The sequence below is a fragment of the Thamnophis sirtalis genome, unplaced genomic scaffold (assembly GCF_051295495.1).
Source record: "Thamnophis sirtalis isolate CommonGarterSnake01/CBP01778 unplaced genomic scaffold, rThaSir2_p1.2 scaffold_10, whole genome shotgun sequence".
Classification (NCBI taxonomy): domain Eukaryota; kingdom Metazoa; phylum Chordata; class Lepidosauria; order Squamata; family Natricidae; genus Thamnophis; species Thamnophis sirtalis.
The window spans coordinates 18,894,902-18,915,843 of NW_028261390.1; the positions used below are offsets into that span (position 1 = coordinate 18,894,902).

A 20,942-nucleotide genomic window follows, 5' to 3' on the forward strand; every position below is an offset into this window, starting at 1 on the left:
CACACAATAATAGCAATTTATTTTAGTGTCACGGAGTTCGTTAAATACAGTGGGACTTGTACCAGAGGATCACCCTAATGCAATCCTATGCTTGTTTGCTGCAAAGTAAATTCTTGTGGTTAAAGGAGTTTCTTTCCAATAACTGTGCATGAAAAGCAACCTACTTCTTTAAATGCAATATTTCTAAGAGGAGTAATTGATTTTTAGCAGGATTTTGATGCTCAGCTCCATCCAGCCACCCACTCTACTCCGAATTACCCTGGATTACAAGGTTGTAAAAGGGAGTTTAAAAGGAGTTTGTGATTTTTGTTTTTCACAGGTGAGGAATTCTTCTAAAAATCATTTTGGATGCCTATGTGACAATACAAATATTAATTAACTCAAGGCACCTGGGATGATGTCACCGCAGCCACACCAGAAGCAGTTAGATGGTTAGCTTCCTTAGGTATGAAATTATAGCATTTATTTAAACCACATTTGTTTATCAGTGATTGCAAGACCTCTGTAGTCGCCATATGCTAAATAAAGTTCAATAATTTGTTATCCTCCGCTGCTAGTTTACAAGGAGCTAGTCCTCTAGAAAAGTTTACTGATAAAATCGGAAAGACAGATCTTTTTTTTTACTTTTAGAAAGAACCATGTGGTTTTTTTTCATCGTAGATGCCCAGTTTCTGAGACCAAAACAAATATGTCTGCAATCCAATATGACAAAATGGCAACTAGCTCCAGTGCTCTGACAAAGCTGAAAGGGTGGCAAAGAAATCTTGAGGCCTTACCCTCTTCGCAGAAGAAGCCAGACAGAGCCAGGGAAAGGAGGAGAGTGCTCCACAGCTTCCCAGCCATCATTCAGTCAGGGTGCTCCAGGCCTCTCCTTCCAAAGGCAGCAGCAGGACCAGAACTCACTCTCACCCAACCTGGTTCTAATTAGCCAGTGGGAAAAGTTTGTAGCAGAGAGAAAGAGGGAGTAAGGCCAGCTGTGGAGAGCCACTGCCCATCCTGCTTATTTGGGGGACCTTGATAAAGAACAGGAGGAAACACGACAGCCTCCCTCCGGGAATTCAGCATGGAGGAGATTTATTGTTTCAGCCCGTTCACAGGAACTCCTCCTGCTTTGGCAGGCGTCAGTGTTTTTGTTGCTCCGCTATTTTGTTCTTTAGCTGCAAGAGGTCAGGAAAGGTTGCTTAAAGGAACGGATCTCCCTTTAGAAGGGGTCATTTTGATAATAATGTTGAAAATGTATTTTAAAAGGCATTCGGAACACACCCACTCCCACTTGAGGATGGCCATACTTAAAGCAGGATGGATGCTGCCATTACTATAAGAAACACACTCTCCAAACTTTTTAAAAGAATGTCTGGTGAGCTGTTTCAATTAGGGAGAGGCTTGCATTGTGCAATTTGGACTACCATCTTTCAAATTCTACCTTAAGGCATGCTGTTCCCAAGAAGGATTGAAGCTGAGGTCTACCATTAAGGCAGAATGAGTCAGTTTCCTCAGGCAGGTACCTTGGGGAAAATGGAAGCCCAGGCTTCCTATATTAACAGTGGAATAAACTGCTTGCTTTGCACGTTGAAGATTAAATGTCCATGTCAGCCAATTTATGTATCTAGAATATGTGGGAGTAGAAAAGAGAAGGCTTTTTATACATTGATTAAGACCATGGATATCTTTTAGTTTGGTTTTACTGAATTGTGACATTTTGTCCTGCCCTCCATGTTGATAAATGTTGTTTCAGTTTCAGTTGTGTGGGTTAAATTTTATCCAATCTATTATTAATATCGGATACTGATTTGGTACATTATTTCCTGGGGTTTAAATGTAAAGGGGAAACACATCTGGATATTGTCAAACAAATAAAATTTGTTTTGCAATATTTATTTGTATTGTCAAACAAATAAAAATTAAACTCAGTGAGGCCAGAGACATTTATGGCATTAAAGCTATGTTACTATACTGGAAATTTAAAGAAAGGTTATACTGAAAGAAGAGGGAGACAAGGTATTCTCCAAAGCACCTAAAGGCAAGACATGAAGCAATGAATGGAAACTAATCAAGGAGAGAAGCAACGTAGAACTAAAAAGAAATTTCCTGAAAGAACAATTAACCAGTGGAACAACTTGCTTCCAGAAGTTGTGAATGCTCTTAACACTGGAAGTTTTTAAGAAGAGATTGGACAACCAATGGTATAGGGTTTCCTCCTGAAAAGGGGGTTAGACTAGAAGACTTCCAAGGTCCCTTCCAGCTGTTATTTTATTCTATTCTAAATTTAGGCATTTTGTGAAAAACTCAGACAAAGGCCCCTACTACATGTCAATGAGTTGCACATTGTATAACAGACTAATTAAAAGGGAAACAGTGAATCAATTTCCTCAACATGTTGCTGTTGTTGTTTTTTAAATGGAAATATTGATATTTTTTTTTTACTGGAAGCAAAATATAAGCCATATGTAAGGCTTCATTTTCCAAAAGAATGCAAACCCAACTTCTTGTTGCACTAATTACATCTTGATCCAAATTTTATGTTAGGTAAAAGCAACAATGAAAATGAAGCTGAAGTTGGACAGGTACAAGTAATCATTCAGTTTCTGCCAAAAATTGTGTTTCGGCTTTTATAACTATGAAATAATCTGTGTAGCAATATTGTAGCATCTGGGCAAGGCAGGTATTCTGAAATTATTATTAGCATCATAACCAAGGAGAGATTATCTCCCATAGACCGATTAGATCTCACAGGTTAGGTCTCCTCCGGATCCCATCTGCCAGCCAATGCCGACTGGCAACTCCCAGGGGGAGAGCCTTCTCTGTTGCAGCTCCAGCCCTCTGGAATGACCTCCCCGTGGAGATCCGGACCCTTACTACCCTCCTGGCCTTCCACAAATCCACCAAGTCCTGGCTGCTCCAGCAGGCCGGGGGGCTTGTGAAACATCCAGCCCCACGGAAATTGTGAATGTTGTGTCTTTTTTAAAGTGTTGTCTTTGTCTATTTATCCCCCTTCTCTTGTCTGTTGTGAGCCGCCCGGAGTCCTCCGGGAGTGGGCGGCATACAAGAAAAATGAAATGAAAAAATGAAATGAAATGAGTTAATATTACATGCCATTGGATATATCAAAGGTGAGATGATCCAGGCAATTTTTATAGATGGAAGCAATTATTTAATAGGAAGCAAAAACACGTATAATCAAGGGTGGGATTCTACCAGTTGGAACCGGTTTGGGTGAAGTGCACCCTCAGCGAACCCGTTGTTACATCGGTTGAATCCCACCACTGCATATAATTATCATTGGCCCAAGAATAGGTAACCAAATGCTTTCCAGATATTTTGGCTATATTTCATAAATTCTATTACCTATGCTAACTAAGTCTAGAAGGCTTTGAGAGGTTGACATCTACCCTTACTCTCCCCCTAGTTTGAGGTGGAAAGGAAGGTATAAAAATGATAACACACATAAGATTTTATTCAAATCATGGATTAGGCTGAATTATTTTTATTCTTCAAACTGTAATATCAGCCCTTCTGGATAGCTTTGTGCAGTGGAAAACTGAGTAAACTATCGGCAGATATTAATACTGAGTCAATGAGCAGTGCACCTTTAAGTTGCTTCTGCCTTATACTCATGTGGGCATGATGATTCTAGACTCATCTAAGAAACTCCTGTCTGGATTAAGACTCCTGGCAACAGCTGGCAAAGTAGTAAATCAATAGAGCAGGGTAATCACATATTCCCTTTGGAGCTTTCTTCTCCTGGACAGGAGGAGCTTAGCAGGACAGCAACTGACAATTGCTTTTATTTGTGTGGTGGATTTTACTGGATACACAGACACACACTTAAAAGTCTCTCTTATCTCTTTCTATGTGTGTGTTTTTGTGTGTCAAAGCATACAGGTCCAGCACACACCTTTAAAATAAAAATGTACTTCATGCTGCCCAGTTGGTCTCTGGTGTTTTCTAAAGGTAAAAAGGTTCCCTTCACACATATGTGCTAGCCATTTCCGAATCTAGCGGGGCGGTGCTCATCTCCGTTTCAAAGCCAAAGAGCCAGCACTTTCCGAAGATGTCTCCATGGTCTTGTGGCTGGCATGACTAAATGCCAAAGACGCATGGAACGCTGTTACCTTCCCACCAAAGGTGGTCCCTATTTTTCTACTTGCATTTTTTACATGCTTTCAAACTGCTAGGTTGGCACAAGCTGGGACTTGTAATGGGAGCTCACTCCATTACGCGTCACTAAGGATTCGAACCGCTGTACTGTCGACCTTTCTGATCGACAAACTCAGAGTCTTACCCACTGAGCCACTGCATCCCTCCTGGTGACTTTGAGAACAGCCTTTATCAGGAATGTTATGATAGCACAATGCAGGGGTGTCAAACTCACGGGCCACAGGCCATATGCATCATGCGCTTCCCACCTCCACCCACGGTTTAGCAAAGGGGCAAAAAGTCATGATATGTCACATGATAACATGAAGCCGCTAGTTTGACACCCCTGGCACAATGGCTTTAACATTTGTCTTGACAATAGAAGAAGACTGGCATTGAGCTGAGTGTGACTAGAACAATGATGAAATGGTGCACTTCTGGACTTATTTTTAAAAATCTGAGGGGAAAAAATCTAGTTCAGAGAAAGAAAAATGACACTTAAAAAAAAACATGTTTAAGCAGCAATCTTTTTATCTACAAGCCAAGTTAGCTGTAGAAGTCATTAGAAACCATGGTAACAGTTGATTCAGTTGCAGAGGAATTCCTGCCTCTGTGAAGTAGCCAAAGATCTGTTGGAGTTAGTTTATAGCAAAGCAAAGTACAGAAGCCAAAATGGACAGTGGAACTCAAGCAACATAAGGGGCGGGGGGGGGGGGAAACACAGCCAAAAATATATCTGGAGGTCATATTTGATGCAGGGGTGAATACAGAGTGATGATGTATGTTTCTGCCCTTCAACAATGGTTGCTAGCACATTCTAGTGAAGAGTCAATTGGAAAGTACAATTAAATCCAATGAAATGAAAAGGAATTAGTAAAAGAAAAAATAAGGAATGTTTGCAGAACCACAAATATTATGAGAGCAGATTGATGAAGCTGGGTCAAAGATATGTTCTTCTGCTTACCTTGAGGTCTAATAAACTTTAGTTATAAGAGAAATTTTATAAACTTCTTGAAGGCAATTTCAGTTTGTTACGAGATTTAATATCTGAGACTAGTGGTGTGTTTTTCTTTGCTTGAACCAAATTGTAACCGGCTATTTATTGCAGATGTTTGACCTAAGCTTGTGGCTCTGTGATATCTTATTAATTCACTCCTCAAAAGTGTATCTGCCAATGATGTTTTGCTGTTCCAGGGAGAGTTTGTCCTGCATGTTTATTTAATTGAGTGTAGACTTCTATATTAGGGAGCAGAACTTACCAGGAACTTACCAGGAAATGTGGCTAGAGTGCCAAAAATGTCTAGGTCAAGTTTCTGTCCTAGAATAATGACTGATTAGTATCTTAAAATAAATTACAATTTCCTCATAGTTGCTGTTGCTAATTGTGCATTTCATTTAACATTTTCCTTTATTTTAGATGACATACCAAATTTAGATAATGTTTTGCATTAGCTTTCTAGCCCTAAAGTTTTACACCACCAAATCAATTTCGTGTTTAACTGGGCCAATTTCTTTATCCAAGAAAATAATAATGTTAATTCATATCCTTTGCATCTTGATATTTTATACCTGGGCATCCATCTTGGCTAAAATGAACTTGGGTATTTTGTGATTCAGACTCTTTGAGAAATCACTCATTGTTTAAACATTCTGTGTGAATGAAGCAATCTTGTTTCCATGTCACACACTTATTTGAACCCTGGAATTGTATTGTGTGAACTCAACCAATCAACCAACAGGAAGCAATGTGCAAAATCTTGCCTTCTGTTAGCATAATAAACCTTTTAAATTGCTGGAACTATTGACTACTTTCCATAAATACAGTTTTTGTATCAGTTGTTTTTGTTTTTTTGCTTTTGTTCCTTCCTGTTTATTTCAGATTCTTTATATTTAAATTCTTTAAATTCTTAAGCTTATGATTACAATTTTCCTTCATTTAGAATTGAAGGCAGAATCATGCGGTGTTTTCAAACTTGTCTGTAGTAATAACTTAGAAGTACCTAATGAGCAAATGATTACAAAGTGAGATTTGTCTTTTCAAAATTTCCATCATCATTCTGGGCAAAATAGCAAATGTCTTCTGGTACTCAAACTCACAGAAAACAACTGCACTGCAGTCTATTTGCAAGAAACAGCTGTCTGGAGCACACCTGGGCTATCTCCTGTCTTCTCCTTTTTCTGAAAAAGGACCAGTCTACTCATTGGTTCCTTAGTCTTTGCCACAATTGTCAGCTGTTTTCAGTTCATCATTCTTCTCCCTGACATCCCAGGTTGTTGGTTTATTTATTTATTTCAGGCACATGTAGTTCTTAACTTATAATCATTTGTTTAATGACAGTTCACACTTATGAGCCTAACAATCAAAATCAATTAAGCAGTTCGCTTAATAACCATGTGATAGCTTAATATCTTCAGTAAAAATAGTCATAAAAACAAATCTGGTCACAAAATGATATGCTTAACTGCATAGGTTAACAATCAAAATTCTGTTTGCAATTGTGGTTATAAATGGACAACTACCTGTAATGATGATAAACATAATTATATTTTCTATTCCAAATTATTTCCAGATAACCCTTTAGTGGTTGTTATTCCCAGTTTTTTTTTAAAAACCTACCTTATAACCTGGTGTTGCCTGGGTATTTATTTATAGGGGGGAAATGTCCGGACCAAACGTAATTTCTAATGTTGGATTTTCCCCCTTACCAGAGGGAGCCCCCTTGTGGAGTATGGTGAAACCATTACCATGGCAACTCCACTGCGCTGTACAGTAAAAGCCATTTTAAGGCACAACAGGCTGTATCTTAACAGAACACATACCCCAAGGGGTGTTAGGAGTGTCTTACCCCCACAGTATGTTCCAAGTTTGCTTGAAATTGCTCAATGCATTCCAGAGATATGCTGAAACATGCACGCACACACACAGAGCCATTTAGATAGATAGATAGATAGATAGATAGATAGATAGATAGATATACAGACAGACAGACAGACAGACAGATAACCTATTATACATACAGTGTCAAGGTTCCAATTGACAAACCCAGTCAAGCAAGCATGGACGAGACATTCTAATCTCCTAATGCAAAACTTAATTGAGTACATCATTTTGGCACAGATTAAAGCAAAACCAGTTCTGGCGAATTCTTACCCAATCCCATATAATTAAAGTATAGAATTTCCTCTCCCCTGGCTGTGTAGGTCACATTGTCCAATTGAGTGTCCTTGTATTATTATGAGAAAGTGTCTATGGGTCTCTTAAACACCTGTTGAAATGTCCTGGGTTCTCATGGATGTTATTTTTGATGTCAGGAGCATACGTTTCATCTCACCCTCCCTTTCCCCCATGTATGTTGGCAAGCTAAGAAATGATAATAGTTGCAACAGCAAAAACAAGCTTTGAACCTGACACAGGGACACATCAGGGGTGAAATGCTACTGGTTCGGGCCGATTCACCTGAACCAGTAGTAAAAAATGCTACCATTCGCCTGATACGGTAGTAAAAAAATGGTTTTTTTTTAAAAAAAAGTTCCGACAATCAGCTGTGCCACTCAATTGTCAGAACATTTTTTAAACTTTTTTTAGCATTTTTTTTACTGCCGATGAGTTGTGCGACAATCAGCTGTCCCTGGTTTTAGAGGGTTCATTCATGACTTTCCATTTCTAATCCTACACACACACCCCGTGTTTCTTCTATGTAGCTTATGTTCAGGAAAAAGCCCATTAAGAAGAAAGATGAATGAATTCACCAATTCACTTTTATTGGATCTCTAAGAATTAGCTGAAAGTTGGGATAAGAGACGGCAAGAATATTTAGAAGGGAGGTGCTTAAAAATCAAGATGGTGACTGAACTGACTGAAAGAGGAGTAGGATTTTGATTATACAGTCGCAACCACAATTTTAACTTTTTGTCTCCCCCCCCATCTCTTGGACATCTTTGAGCAGGAGAGAAAGAATTTTTAATTTATTACACATAGTTAACATTTGAGCTGATTCTAGTAATCACCAGCGGTTCTCTGCACAAGGTTACTGGCCTCACAGTTTAACCCCAAATATATAATAAGAACAGAGATGGTATTCAGCAGGTTCTGACCACTTCTGGAGAATCCGTAGTGGAAATTTTGAGTAGTTTGGAGAACCAGTAAATACCACCTCTGACTGGCCCCGCCCCCATCTATTCTCTGCCTCCTGAATCCCAGCTCATTGGGAAGGAATGGAAATTTTATAGTATCCTTCCCCAGCCATGCCCACCATGCCCACCATGCCCACCAAGCCACACCCACAGAACCAGTAGCAAATTTTTTTGAATCCCAACACTGAATAACAGACTGAAATATTTTCAGAGTTAAAAAAAAATATTCCACCAAGTCCTACTTTGGCAACTTGGTGAACCGTATCTCTTTTTCTTTGCAGATTTCACCTCTTCCCTTGCCAGAATTTCTATGTTCCAATTTATATCAGACATATAAAGCAGAATGAAATACTTTCCACCACACGGAAAGCCATCAATTGTAGCAGTAAAATAACCAGCTGAAAATCAAGTGTTCAAAATGACTTGCTGAAAGCCAATATTTTAAATTACCCATGGAAAGGTTGCGTATATAGATGATTTTTCATACATACACATTTCTGGTAATTTATTATAGTGTTGGGCATTTCATAATAACGGTATGTTCCAGCATGCATTCATCTCTTTTTGAGAAATTTTAGCTACTAAGGTTAGAAGAATATTTTTAAATTTCAGATATAGGGTAAAATAAAATGCCCCCCCCCAAATGTTATTTCATTCGAAAGTGGGAATTGATCTGTTTGTGGCTATTTTTTTCTGATCTGCATTGGCATCCTTCAATTTCAATAGACTATGGTATCGTGCTCTGGAAAGAGGTCAAAGCTGGAGTGTCCTCTCCAGAGCACGAGGCCTGGGTAGATTAATATGGAGGCTAGACTGTTACCCAAGCAGCAGATTCCCCACTCTCCACGTCACTGAAATAGTCCAATGGAATGGCAGAGCTGATACGATGGTTCCAGCTGCATCGCAGGAGTTACCAGAACGTGGTTGTATGCTGTCATGAACTGCTAATTTTGCCTTAAGGTTGACTCCTGAAGCCTTTTCCAGTAGTGGATATAGCCACAAGGCGGTGGAGGTTTGTAATCAGAGTTTCCCTTTTCCTCAAAGATGGTTCTGCTGCTTTATCTGCCGTTGGGGCATTAAGCCCTCTTCCACCTTCAATAGCAATAGCAGTAGCAATAGCAGTAGACTTATATACCACTTCATAGGGCTTTCAGCCCTCTCTAAGCGGTTTACAGAGAGTCAGCATATTGCCCCCAACAATCTGGGTCCTCATTTTACCCACCTCGGAAGGATGGAAGGCTGAGTCAACCCTGAGCCGGTGGGATTTGAACCGCTGAACTGCTGATCTAGCAGTAGCTTGCAGTGCTGCATTTAACCACTGCGCCACCTTGGCCACCTTGGCTCTTCAAAACCGTTGACCGTCTTCTCCTGTAACCCTGGAAAGGGACCCTTACGAGGTGCTACCAGCTGGGCCAGCTGGGCCAAGGATTTTTAAGGAGGTGTTACTCCTCCATCACTCACCCTTTGTCCTTGTGACAGGCAGAGTCTGGCTTCCCAAACGTTGCGCCCAGGATCGAGTTTTCCAATCTAGCCATTAAATTATTTACATTATCAAAAATAATATTATAAGATGTTTATATCAGTGTCACATTTCTCTTTTTTTCTTTTTGAAATGAGAATGTATTTTGAGGGAAGGTGTTCTTAGAAAATATTTTTTTAGATTGATATTGGCCTAGTTCAGATTGCCCTCAACAGGTGCCATCCAAATTTGCTGATGAACTTTAATTCTAATGCTAACTGAGATAAAAGAAAAACCTGAATTAGCTGAGTCTTCATTTATAGAAGAACCGCACTCCCCATTTATCACCTATTCCTATTATCTTGTCATCATCCTCTTCCTCCTCTTCTTCCCTGCCACTGAGTACCAGTACTCTTAGTACTCTTAGAAAATATGTTGTCTATGAGTGTTGGTGCATACTGGCAAGGAAGTGGTTGCAGTGCTGGGTTCTGGATCCCGTCGCAACCGGTATGCTGTGACGGGGCCAGGAGTCCACCACGTGCACACGTGCTGCGCACGTATGTGTGCCACCACCTGCGATGCTGCAGATGCTTGGCGGAGCGTTGCACAGGCATTGTACGCTGCATGCACGTGCGCAAATGGCCCGGTTGGGTCAAATAGAGGTAAGGAGAACGGGTGGGCGGGTGTGCCCTCCAAAGCACCATACCGGAACGGTACCTGGTCCTCCCAGCAGGCACTGGTACGCCTGTACTTGGGTGTGCCGGACGTAACCCACCACTGAGTGGTTAGTATGCCAACTGATTGGTATGGTCTATCCTACTAAAACATATATTTTCCAGTCTGGTCTATATTGATGAACATAGTTCCTCTCCTCTCTTCTTCTTTGTTGATTGGTATATTCTATTGAAGCACATATTATTTTCTAGTCTGGCCTATGTTGATGAACATAGTCCCTCCCCTATCTTCTTCTTTATCAGTCCAGGGTGGGTAAGGAAACGGAAATAAACCACTAAGGGACTTGCTAAAGGTGAATCAGATAGAGCATCCTATGACCAAAGTGGAGGAAGAGTTTGAAATATGGGAAGGAATTTTTAAACCAGCTGGTTCACAACAGAACAAAAGAGCTTAAGGCTGCTGAGTAGAAAATACCCCGTTTATTAAGGCACCAGACAACATGGAGCCACCCAGTCAACATTTCTAAGAGTTGTGTCCTGGTATCACTACATCTCTAATGTGTCACTGTGGCCTGGAATCTAAGATACGTTTTCTTGAAGCCGATGTGTGAATTTGCCATTTGCCTAAATTAACATTTTCAGTATGTGTAACCCTTAAGTAAGTTCATGATATTGTTAATTATTTGATGCTTTCTTAATTGGTGGTGGGGGGACATTTTATCCCATGATTTACTAGCTGAATACCCATGCTTCGCTACGAAACTATGTGATCAGGCTTGATAAATCTACACTTACAGCTTGAAAATTAATGAGTAGTTACGATCGGCCTAACATGCAATAGCCACAGGTATTGTGAACTTGGCATTTTTTAACAAAGAAACTGCACATTCTGCAATATGTGACAATTCTTCTTAGTGCATTTTTGCCTCTGAGTGTCTTCTGATTTGAAAGTTGGATAATTTAATCCATTCAGTTGAATTTAATAACAGTACATTATAGAGCTGAGGAAGTTTCTATAATTGCTTCCCTTACAGAGTATGTTAAGCTTATGAGTTCACAAAAGATGGATGAATGCTACAAAGAGAGTTTTAAGGCAGATGAAAAGTTAAGCTGGCAAATAAGTGACTTGATGTTAAATGAATTAACTGAGTCACCTATTCTATTTTCCTGTTGCAGTAAATATTGAAAGGAATTGAAATAAAGGCAGGACCAACCCCCAATCACTACGTAACTGGGATATATCCATAAATTTATAAGGTTACAATTCTATAGGGTTATACTTGAATATATTTACATATTCTGGCTGTCCTTATTTTTGTATTATTATGGTTTAGGTTTATTGGACTTATATGCCACTCTTCTCCCAAAGGACTCAGGGCGGCGTACAACATTATGCTTGCTTATTATTTTATTTATACAGGGAACACCTGCAAGAAGCTTCCATTTTTTAAAAAAATTAACTACTTCCGTCTATTTTTATTTAATTTTCCTTTTGTTGAATTGTTATTCTACTAAGGCAGGAGTATGAAACCCATCCTCTGGTGTAACAAAAGTGAACTCCCCCAAAGTGGCTAGAAATAAAAAGTTGCTTCCAGAAGTTGTTGATGGTCCAACAGTGGAGGTGTTTAAGAAGAGATTGGAGAACCATTTGCCTGAAATGGTATAGAGTTTCCTACTTGAGCAGGGGTTGGACTAGAACAGGGGTGTCAAACTCGTGGCCCGCATGCCAGATGCGTCAAGCAATGGCCACGCCCACCCCCAGGTTGGCAAAGGGGGGGAAAGTTTCACTTTGTCACATGATGGCACCCCTGGACTAGAAGATTTCCAAAGTTTCTTCCAACTCTGTTATTCTGTTAAGAAGCCCTCTGGAGACTGCACCCATGTAGGGTTCATGTAGTACAAGTTAGGGAGCCGAGGTGGTGCAGTGGTTAGGGTGCAGTACTGAAGGCCATTACAGCTGACTGTTATCTGCAGTTCAGTGGTTCTAATCTCACCGGCTCAAGGTTAACTCAGCCTTCCATCCTTCCGAGGTAGGTGAAATGAGGACCCAGACTGTGGGGGCGATATGCTGACTCTGTAAACCGCTTAGAGAGGGCTGAAAGCCCTATGAAGCGGTATATAAGTCTAACTGCTATTGCTATTGCTAAGTGTCATTTTTAAGTTCCCCTATATTGTGTTAACTGCCTTGAAATCCTGCCCAGAATGAACAAAATTACCAAATAAAGGGGACCCCCAGAATAATAATAATAAAGAAAAAAAAAGTCTGGATAATGTATTGACAAAACGAGTCAACAGCAGTGGCGTGGATTAAATATCTTCTCTGCAGTCAAGTAATATTTTATGGGACGACATACTTAGAGTATGCAAAACCACAGCAGAAGGAGATTGAGCATGCTTTATTGGTTGCAGTATTCTCTATTAGACAATGGGAAATCATTTGGACCTGCTTTGCAAGACATCCGGACAGGTACAAAGCACCTCTCTTTGAATCAATAAAGCAGCCTCATCTTTTCCCCTGTTTGGACAGCTGTTCATAAGCTGCTAATAGTCACTCACTTTCCTTCAAAGCCTATGTGGAGACATTCAGGAAGAGGTTCCAGAGCAGCTGTGCAAACCTGGGGAAAAAAATAAAGAGAGAAGCAGCTGCTTTCCTGATTCCGAGAGAGTAGCTTTCTATGACCTCACATTGTTGCAATGCACCTTCTCCAGTGGTGGGTTTCAATTTATTTTACTACCAGTTCGCTCATGCATGTACAAGCCACCATTAGTGCCAGCTTGCCTGTTTTGGGGTGAACCAACAGAAACCCACCTCTGACCTTCTCATAGGATTCATACAGCCCTAGTCAATGCATTATTATTTATTATTATTATTATTAAAATTTATAGGCCGCCCTTTTCCCTGAGGGGACTCAGGGCGGCTTACAACCATTAGGGAGGGGGTACAATACACAATAAACGATATAAAAACAAGATAAGTAGTAAAAACACAACATGCATTCTACATTCAACACTCGGGTGGGGCAAATTAAGGACTTATCCCCAGGCCTGTTGGGAGAGCCAGGTCTTGAGGGCTGCGCGGAAGGCCTGGACGGTGGTGAGGGTGCGTATCTCGACGGGGAGATCGTTCCACAGGGTCGGAGCTGCAACAGAAAAGGCTCTCCTCCGTGTAGTCGCCAGTCGACATTGACTGGCGGATGGAATTCGGAGGAGGCCCAGTCTGTGCGATCTAATCGGTCGGAGAGAGGTAATCGGCAGAAGGCGGTCTCTCAAGTACCCAGATCCACTACCATGGAGTGCTTTAAAGGTGGTCATCAGTACCCTGAAGCGCACCCGGAGATCGACAGGTAGCCAGCGCAGCTCGCGGAGGATGGGTGTAACGTGGGCGAACTGCGGTGCGCCCACTATCACTCGCGCGGCTGCATTCTGGACTAACTGCAGTCGCCGGATGCACTTCAGGGGCAGCCCCATGTAGAGCACATTGCAGTATTCCAGCCTAGAGATCACAAGGGCGCGAGTGACTGTTGTGAGAGCCTCCCGATTCAGGTAGGGTCGTAACTGGCGGACCAGGCGAACCTGGGCAAATGCCCCCCTGGTCACAGCCGACAGGTGATGATCGAGAGTCAGCTGTGGATCCAGGAGGACTCCTAAGTTACGAACCCTATCTGAGGGGTATAAAATTTGACCCCCCAGCCTGATAGATGGAACATTAGCCAAATTGTTGGGAGGGAAACACAACAGCCACTCGGTCTTGTCCGGGTTGAGTACCAGTTTGTTAGCGCTCATCCAGTTCCTAACGGCCTCCAGACCCTGGTTTATCCCAGGGGTGTCAAACTCAAGGTCCGCAGGCCAGATACAGCCTGGGGGAGGGGGTGTTACTTAAATCTGGCCCATGGGGCTGGCCTGGAAATAGCAAAGGACCAGCCCACGGTGCCTCTGCTAGCTAGAACAGGGTGCAGGGAGGTGCGTGTGCTCCCACACCCTTTTTTGACTGGCAAAGTGTTGCAGGAGGTCATCCAGGCTGAAAACGGTTCATGGGGGCTGCACACACACACAGACACCCCGTGCCACATTTTGGCTGGCAGGGTACTGCAGGAGGCATCCCTCCTGACTCTCCCACCCTGGCCAGCCCATAGAGGAGAACTACAATGCTTAGCCAAGCCTCTAAGAAATCCAGTTTGACACTCCTGAATTATCCTCTTTCTAAATATTGCATGGATTTCTCTGGGAATTGCAACTCCTGTTGCAAGGAAACTCTTTTTCCCATGGATGATGTAGCTTGGAAACGAAAGAGTTCCAGTGAGTCATTCATCCATCTCTTGACCAAAAACAGGAAGAATAACACATTCCTTTAAAAGCAGAGGGAGTGGGAATCCCAATGATTATGAGTCTTTGTGTTTTAACTTGATCTCGGGCCAAGTGTCACTGCTTGTGGCTCCTGTGAAAATATGATCTGCTAATCCTGTCTGTCTCTTCTAAAGCCTTATTGTTCCTTGCTAGAAAAAGACAAAGCATCTACAAATTTCATGCATAGCCTAGTCAATATTCAATGTATTTGAAGTGATACAGATCCAGCCTGGTGATGCTGCAGAACTTCAGGCTTAATTAAATAAACTTCCTAATAGATGAGGCAATAGATAAAACAAATGAGTAGTTAGGATTTGAGCCCAAGTAAACAATTCAACAAGGTCTGCTGAAGCATAATATGCAAGATCCGAAAGCTTGTTTATTAAAACATTCTCTGTTCTTTACAAATTTGTTCAAATGTCAGAGGAACTTCCAGAATATGAAACATAAAAAAGTTTCAATATCTTGTTTCTCTCTTTTGCAGAATTGGAATTCAATGGATTTCTATGTCTAAACATGGAAGTTCTATATAGAAGTAATCAGTTAATTTAGTTCACGGGTGTCAAAGTCACTGGGTCACGTGTTGTTTCGCAATGTTTTTCCCATTCACAGATCTGGGATAGGTGTGGCCTGTGCATGACGCATCCCACCCATAGGCCACCAGTTTGCCACCCCTGATTTAGTTCCATTAAAATCGGGTGTTGCCCCAAAGAAGTAAAGCAGTTTCCTCTCAATCGGAACTATATTTTATAAATAAGTCACATATTGGTTAGAAAGGTAATTTTAGGAAGTACAGCCACTCCTTCTTTAAAGCAACAATTCCTGAAATACTGTCAATAACAATAACTATAATAAATCAGACCTTAATTATGATGCCTATGTGAAAATAATGATATATGATTTTCTCCAAAGTTATAAATACCATCAGATGAAGCATGAATCATAATTTACCATATTTTTCAGGGTATAAGACACACCGGAGTATAAGACGCACCAAGATTTTGAAAGGGCAGGGTTTCGGGAGGCCAAAAATGCTATATTCAGTGTATAAGATGCACCCAGATTTTCACCCTCTTTTTTGGGGGGAAAGGGTGCGTCTTATACTCCAAAAAATACGTTAATCCTGTATGTGTCAATTCAGAAGTTAGTCTCATTAAATGTAAGGAGACATTCCTATGGAGGATTGTAGTGATGAGAGTTTGGCATAGCAATAGCAGCAGCAATAGCAGTTAGATTTATATACTGCTTCATAGGGCTTTCAGCCCTCTCTAAGCTTTTTACAGAGTCAGCATATTGCCCCCAAAGTCTGGGTCCTCATTTCACCCACCTCGGAAGGATGGAAGGCTGAGTCAACCTTGAGCTGGTGAGATTTGAACTGCCGAACTTCAGCTAGCATAGGTGTGGGAAATTGAGGATCAAATCCTCATATACACCTAAAACCAGGGGTGGGTTGCTACAGCATTACTGCTGGCTCGGCACGCAAAAAAAATCTGCATGCATGCGCATTTACACCTAAAAAGGTTGTAAAAAAGGGGGAAATTACATTTCTGCAATGGAGATTGTTCTGCGCATGCACAGAAGGAAAATTCAAGATGGCGCCTACGACAATAGAACTGGTTTGGGTGCATGGGAGGCCAAGTTACTACCTACTCAGCCAAACCGGTCTGAACCAGTAGGAACCCACTTCTGCCTGAAGTCCAGTTATCTATCAAACATACAGTATGTTGCATGGCTGGAAGAAAGGAAACAAAATGTAATGAATACTTGATGCAAGTGACATCCACAAGAAAATGTCAAATGTCAAATATCAACTCATGTGTCAAGACTTCACTGCGCAACTGATGTAATTATAGACCAGTGGTGACAAACTGGCAGCCTGTGGGTCAGATGTGTAACATGCAAGCCACTTCCACGCCAGCTCCATGAAGGGAAAAAATATCACAATATGTCACATGACAGCAACGAGATGCTGCGTGTTTGACAGAGTTGGTTTAATGTCAGGGTTCCAAGTAATAGATCTATAGCAAGCAAAACTCCAAGGCAGGTAGATTCCTCAAATAGCTTTATTGGAAATTTCATATTGGCAATAACTGGTGAAAACCGACTTTGAAGTCTCCTGCAGTTTTCCCTTAATTAAAAGTAAAAGTTTTTTCTACTTTCTCAAACAATCAGTCACATGGTCCAATCACAATGAGGACTGGCAGCAGTGGTGGGTTTCAAAAATTGTTCGAACCTCCTCTGTGGGTGTGGCCTCCTTTGTGGGAGGGGCTTGCTGCCCATGTGACCGGATATGAAGATGCCGACGACACTTGTCAGAACCACCTTAAATTACCTCACACACAGCACTGGCATGCATAAGAATATGATGTAAACTTGATTTTTAAAAGACATCTTTGGTTTGCATTAAAACAACTTCAACACACGCAATGTTCTGATTGCACCACAAATGCAGTAGTCATCCTTACCTTTCACAGAGGCACTGAATTTTATAAATATGAGTATGATAGTGTAGAATAATCATATCCAAGGACCAGTGGTAGGTTTCAAAAATTTTTGGAACCTCTTCTGTAGGTGTGGCCTGCTTTCTGGGTCCACTGGTGGAACCTCTTCTAACCGGTTCAGTAGATTTGACTAACCGGTTCTACCAAATAGGTGTGAACTGGTAGGAACCCACCTCTGACTGGCAGCCAGGTAGCATCACTCTCTCTTCATCCAATGAGGTGTGAGAATGTCCTTGGTTCCCAAAATATTTTGCTTTGACTATAGAATCCCCTCTATCTCAAATCCCTCCTCCCTATCCCTCAGCTCCAATGTGGCAACACTGAAGCGGTCAGGTCCGCTGCAGAGTTGGCACCCATGTTATAGACAGTGTGTAAATTGCGTCAGTTGCATGATGAAATGACACACATGTCATTTATCATCCTTGTAGATCTCCGTGCTAGTTCGATATCAGTACTATATTTCTCTTTCTAATATTCATCTATTTCTACCAGGACCCAGCATAGTTTCTAATGGTATTCATTGCTCCCACATTCACTTCCGATTGGATGATGAGAGACAATTTCTTAGCCAATAGGAATTTTGATAGGAAGTTGGAAAGTGATTAAAAGCTTTTTTTTTTTAATCTTTTCTAATTAATGGCAAAGTTTCTTTCTTCTTCCGTTCAGTGATTAACTGGTGTTGCTCTGTCTGCATATTGCACCATTGTGTGTGTGTATGTGTTTGTGTGTATGTCTATGTCTGTGTCTGTGTCTGTGTGTGTGTATGTGTGTGTGTGTGTGTGTGTGTGTGTGTGTGTGTGTGTGTGTGAGAGAGAGAGAGAGAGAGAGAGAGAGAGAGAGAGAGAGAGAGAGAGAGAGAGAGAGAGAGAGAGAGAGAGAGAGAGAGAGAGAGAGATTAGTGATTTCAGGTAGCTCAAAGAAAATAAGATCTGAGAACGTTGGATAAACACGAATAGCAAACCCAGATTTGAGAGGAATGCTAAATAAAGTCAAATGTCACAACAATGATAAAATAGCCCAGAAATGAAAAGAAGCATTAATCCCAACAATCAAGGAATGGATTGAAAAGGTGATGGAACTGATGGAGATACATAACTTTCTGGACTTTCTTTGTGAAAGAGAAAAAAAAAATGAAACTTTAGCTTTTGAAAATTAAGTGGGTAATCCTTATAGAAATGGCTAGTGGTTAGTATTTGGCATAACTAAAAAGTTGATATTATAACTCTCCTATGTATCCTTCTGCACTGAAAAAATTTGGAAGTCATTGCTTTGTTTTAAAATTACTTTTCCCCCTTTCACTCACTTAATCCCCACAATTTCCTTTGCAGGTTTTTCACTGCCTTTATTTTTATTTGTATTTTACATTAAGTTAAAAAAATGTACTAAAATCAGAGGTTTCTGCTGGTTTGCCCTGGATTGGGTGAACTGGTAGTGATGGTGGCCGGTGGTTCCATCCATCTGGATGCTTCTGCACATGTGCAGAAGGGTTGCGCATGCACGCGGGCGAGTGGACACGCTCAAGCAAATCAGTAGTAAAATAAATTGAAACCCAGCACTGACTAAAATATACTGTGCATATTTAAAAAAAAGATGAAATAGCAATTATTTCCAGTTACTATAAAGATGAGAGATTTAAAAATAGAGTTTCAGGTCTACCAAAAAATGCTGGAGGGCTTTTCAAAGCTTTTGATTCTGCTCATCAGTCACGAGGTAGAGAAGACTGTAAAACATTTATGAAAACAGACAGGAATGCTCAGGACACAAAGCTTCCTCTGATTTGCATGTTTTCTTTATACCTACCAACATTTCTAGTTTCTTATACATACGTTTACATAAATTTGTCAGGAGATAGACATAGATAGAGGTAATATAGATGTAATAGATATAGATATTATAAACTGTGGTGGCGCAGTGGTTAGAGTGCAATATTGCAGGCTACTTCTGCTGCCTGCCAGCTGCCTGTAATTTGGCAGGTCAAATCTCACCAGGCTCAAAGTTGACTGAGCCTTCCAGCCTTCTGAGGTTGGTAAAATGAGGACCCAGATTGTTGGGGGAATATGCTGACTCTGTAAACCACTTAGAGAAGACTGTAAAGCACTGTGAAGCAGTATATGTCTAAGTGCTATTGCTATATAGATGATATTGATATAGATGATATTGATATAGATGATATTGATATAGATGATATTGATATCTAGATATATACAGTGTATGTATGTATGTATGTATGTATGTATGTATGTATGTATGTATGTATGTATGTATGTATGAAGTGTTACAACCCCTGGTATGCCCAAATATGGGAGGAAGCTCACTGCTTCCACTCTCTGTCCATCGGCTCGTTACAAGAGACCATCCAGACAGAAATCCATATATATATGATAAGCTGATAAGGAGGAGACCTGTGGCATAATGGCTAAGACATTTGCCTAAGATGCAATGCAGCACAGGTTCGAATCCCAGTAAGGGTATGGCTAGCTGATCAGAGCTAAATAGCTTGAAATAGATCTATACTAGTCTCCCTTTATTTATTTATCAGCACAAATAAATAAAAAAACACACACACATAGATAGATAGATAGATAGATAGATAGATAGATAGATAGATAGATAAAGATAGATAGAGACAGAGATAGAAATAGATGGATAAAAGTTCAAGAGTAGAATTATCATCAGCCATGTCTCTACATGGATGATATCAAACTGTATGCCAAGAATAAACAAAACATCAACTTACTTGCTGATCTACCTAACACAAATCTACAGTGGGATGTTATTTGGACTGGAAAAGTAAAGCTTGACGGTAGCAATGAGAAGGAAGGTAGTTAAGGCTGATGGGATGGAGCTACCAGTGGCTCCATAGCAGACACACAGTCCCTTGTATCTGGTAGTCTAATGTCACATGGGACCCATGATGGAGAGGAGACCAGGGGGAGAGAAACTTTCAAGCACTACAGAAGGCTAAGACAGTCCGGAAGAACCAGATCAATGAGAACAACAAGCTCAGCATGCAATTTTTTTTCAAATATGATATGATTCTTATTATATATGTAATTGTCAGGGAATATGGAGCTGGGTGCCATCTATATGCAGTTTACATGTCTCTACTTCACCTTTCATCTTCATCAAGGGCATTCAATTCTCTGATGGGCTCCTGCTTGGGCCAGATTGAGAAAGGGATGGTTTACAAACCTGTGCTTGTTAACATAAAAAGTTGGAGTAAAAGTAGATTGACAAGAGGCTTCCTTTGGGAGAATGCTTTGTACAAAAGACAGCAGGACTTCTGCACTTTTAACTATGTTAAGGAAGATGAAACTGAAGGTGGAAGCAGAGAGCTAGACACCACCCTTGTTACTATAACCTTGCCAAAGTTTTATGTAAGTCTAGAGAAAGAATTTGCCTTAAAAACACTGTGTCAGGAAGAGAGGGGCACTAAAACCTTTCACTGTTATCTGCCAAAGAGATAGGTCTGGCCTCAATGGGTTCTTGGGTTGCGTACTATTTACGGGAAGCCCTGCTCCTGATTACATGATTTGGCAGGGATAAATGGCACCTCCTATTTTTCTCTTCTACACAGCCATTACGTGCTGCTCCCTTTTTCCACAGGACAACTTTTGGATAGTACACATGGCAGAATTTATTTACAGAGTCCACCATAAAACATGGTGCCAGCCATTCATTGGGAAAGATTTT

General features: G+C 40.9%; 1 protein-coding gene across 5 annotated transcripts in view; it reads right to left on the reverse strand.

The window, feature by feature from the left end:
- The window catches only part of EMCN (endomucin), a 45,611-nt gene extending 44,570 nt beyond the window's left edge, over positions 1 to 1,041 (reverse strand). For 3 of the 5 annotated variants that reach the window (XM_087724148.1, XM_087724147.1, XM_087724151.1), the window contains exon 1: positions 777 to 1,041. In XM_087724148.1, the coding sequence (XP_087580274.1) occupies positions 777 to 846 (70 nt within the window). In that variant the 5' untranslated portion in view covers positions 847 to 1,041. The remainder of the gene's footprint in view (positions 1 to 776) is intronic. The other 2 variants (XM_087724150.1, XM_087724149.1) reach the window with 2 other exon arrangements.
- Between the last annotated feature and the right edge of the window lie 19,901 nt (positions 1,042 to 20,942).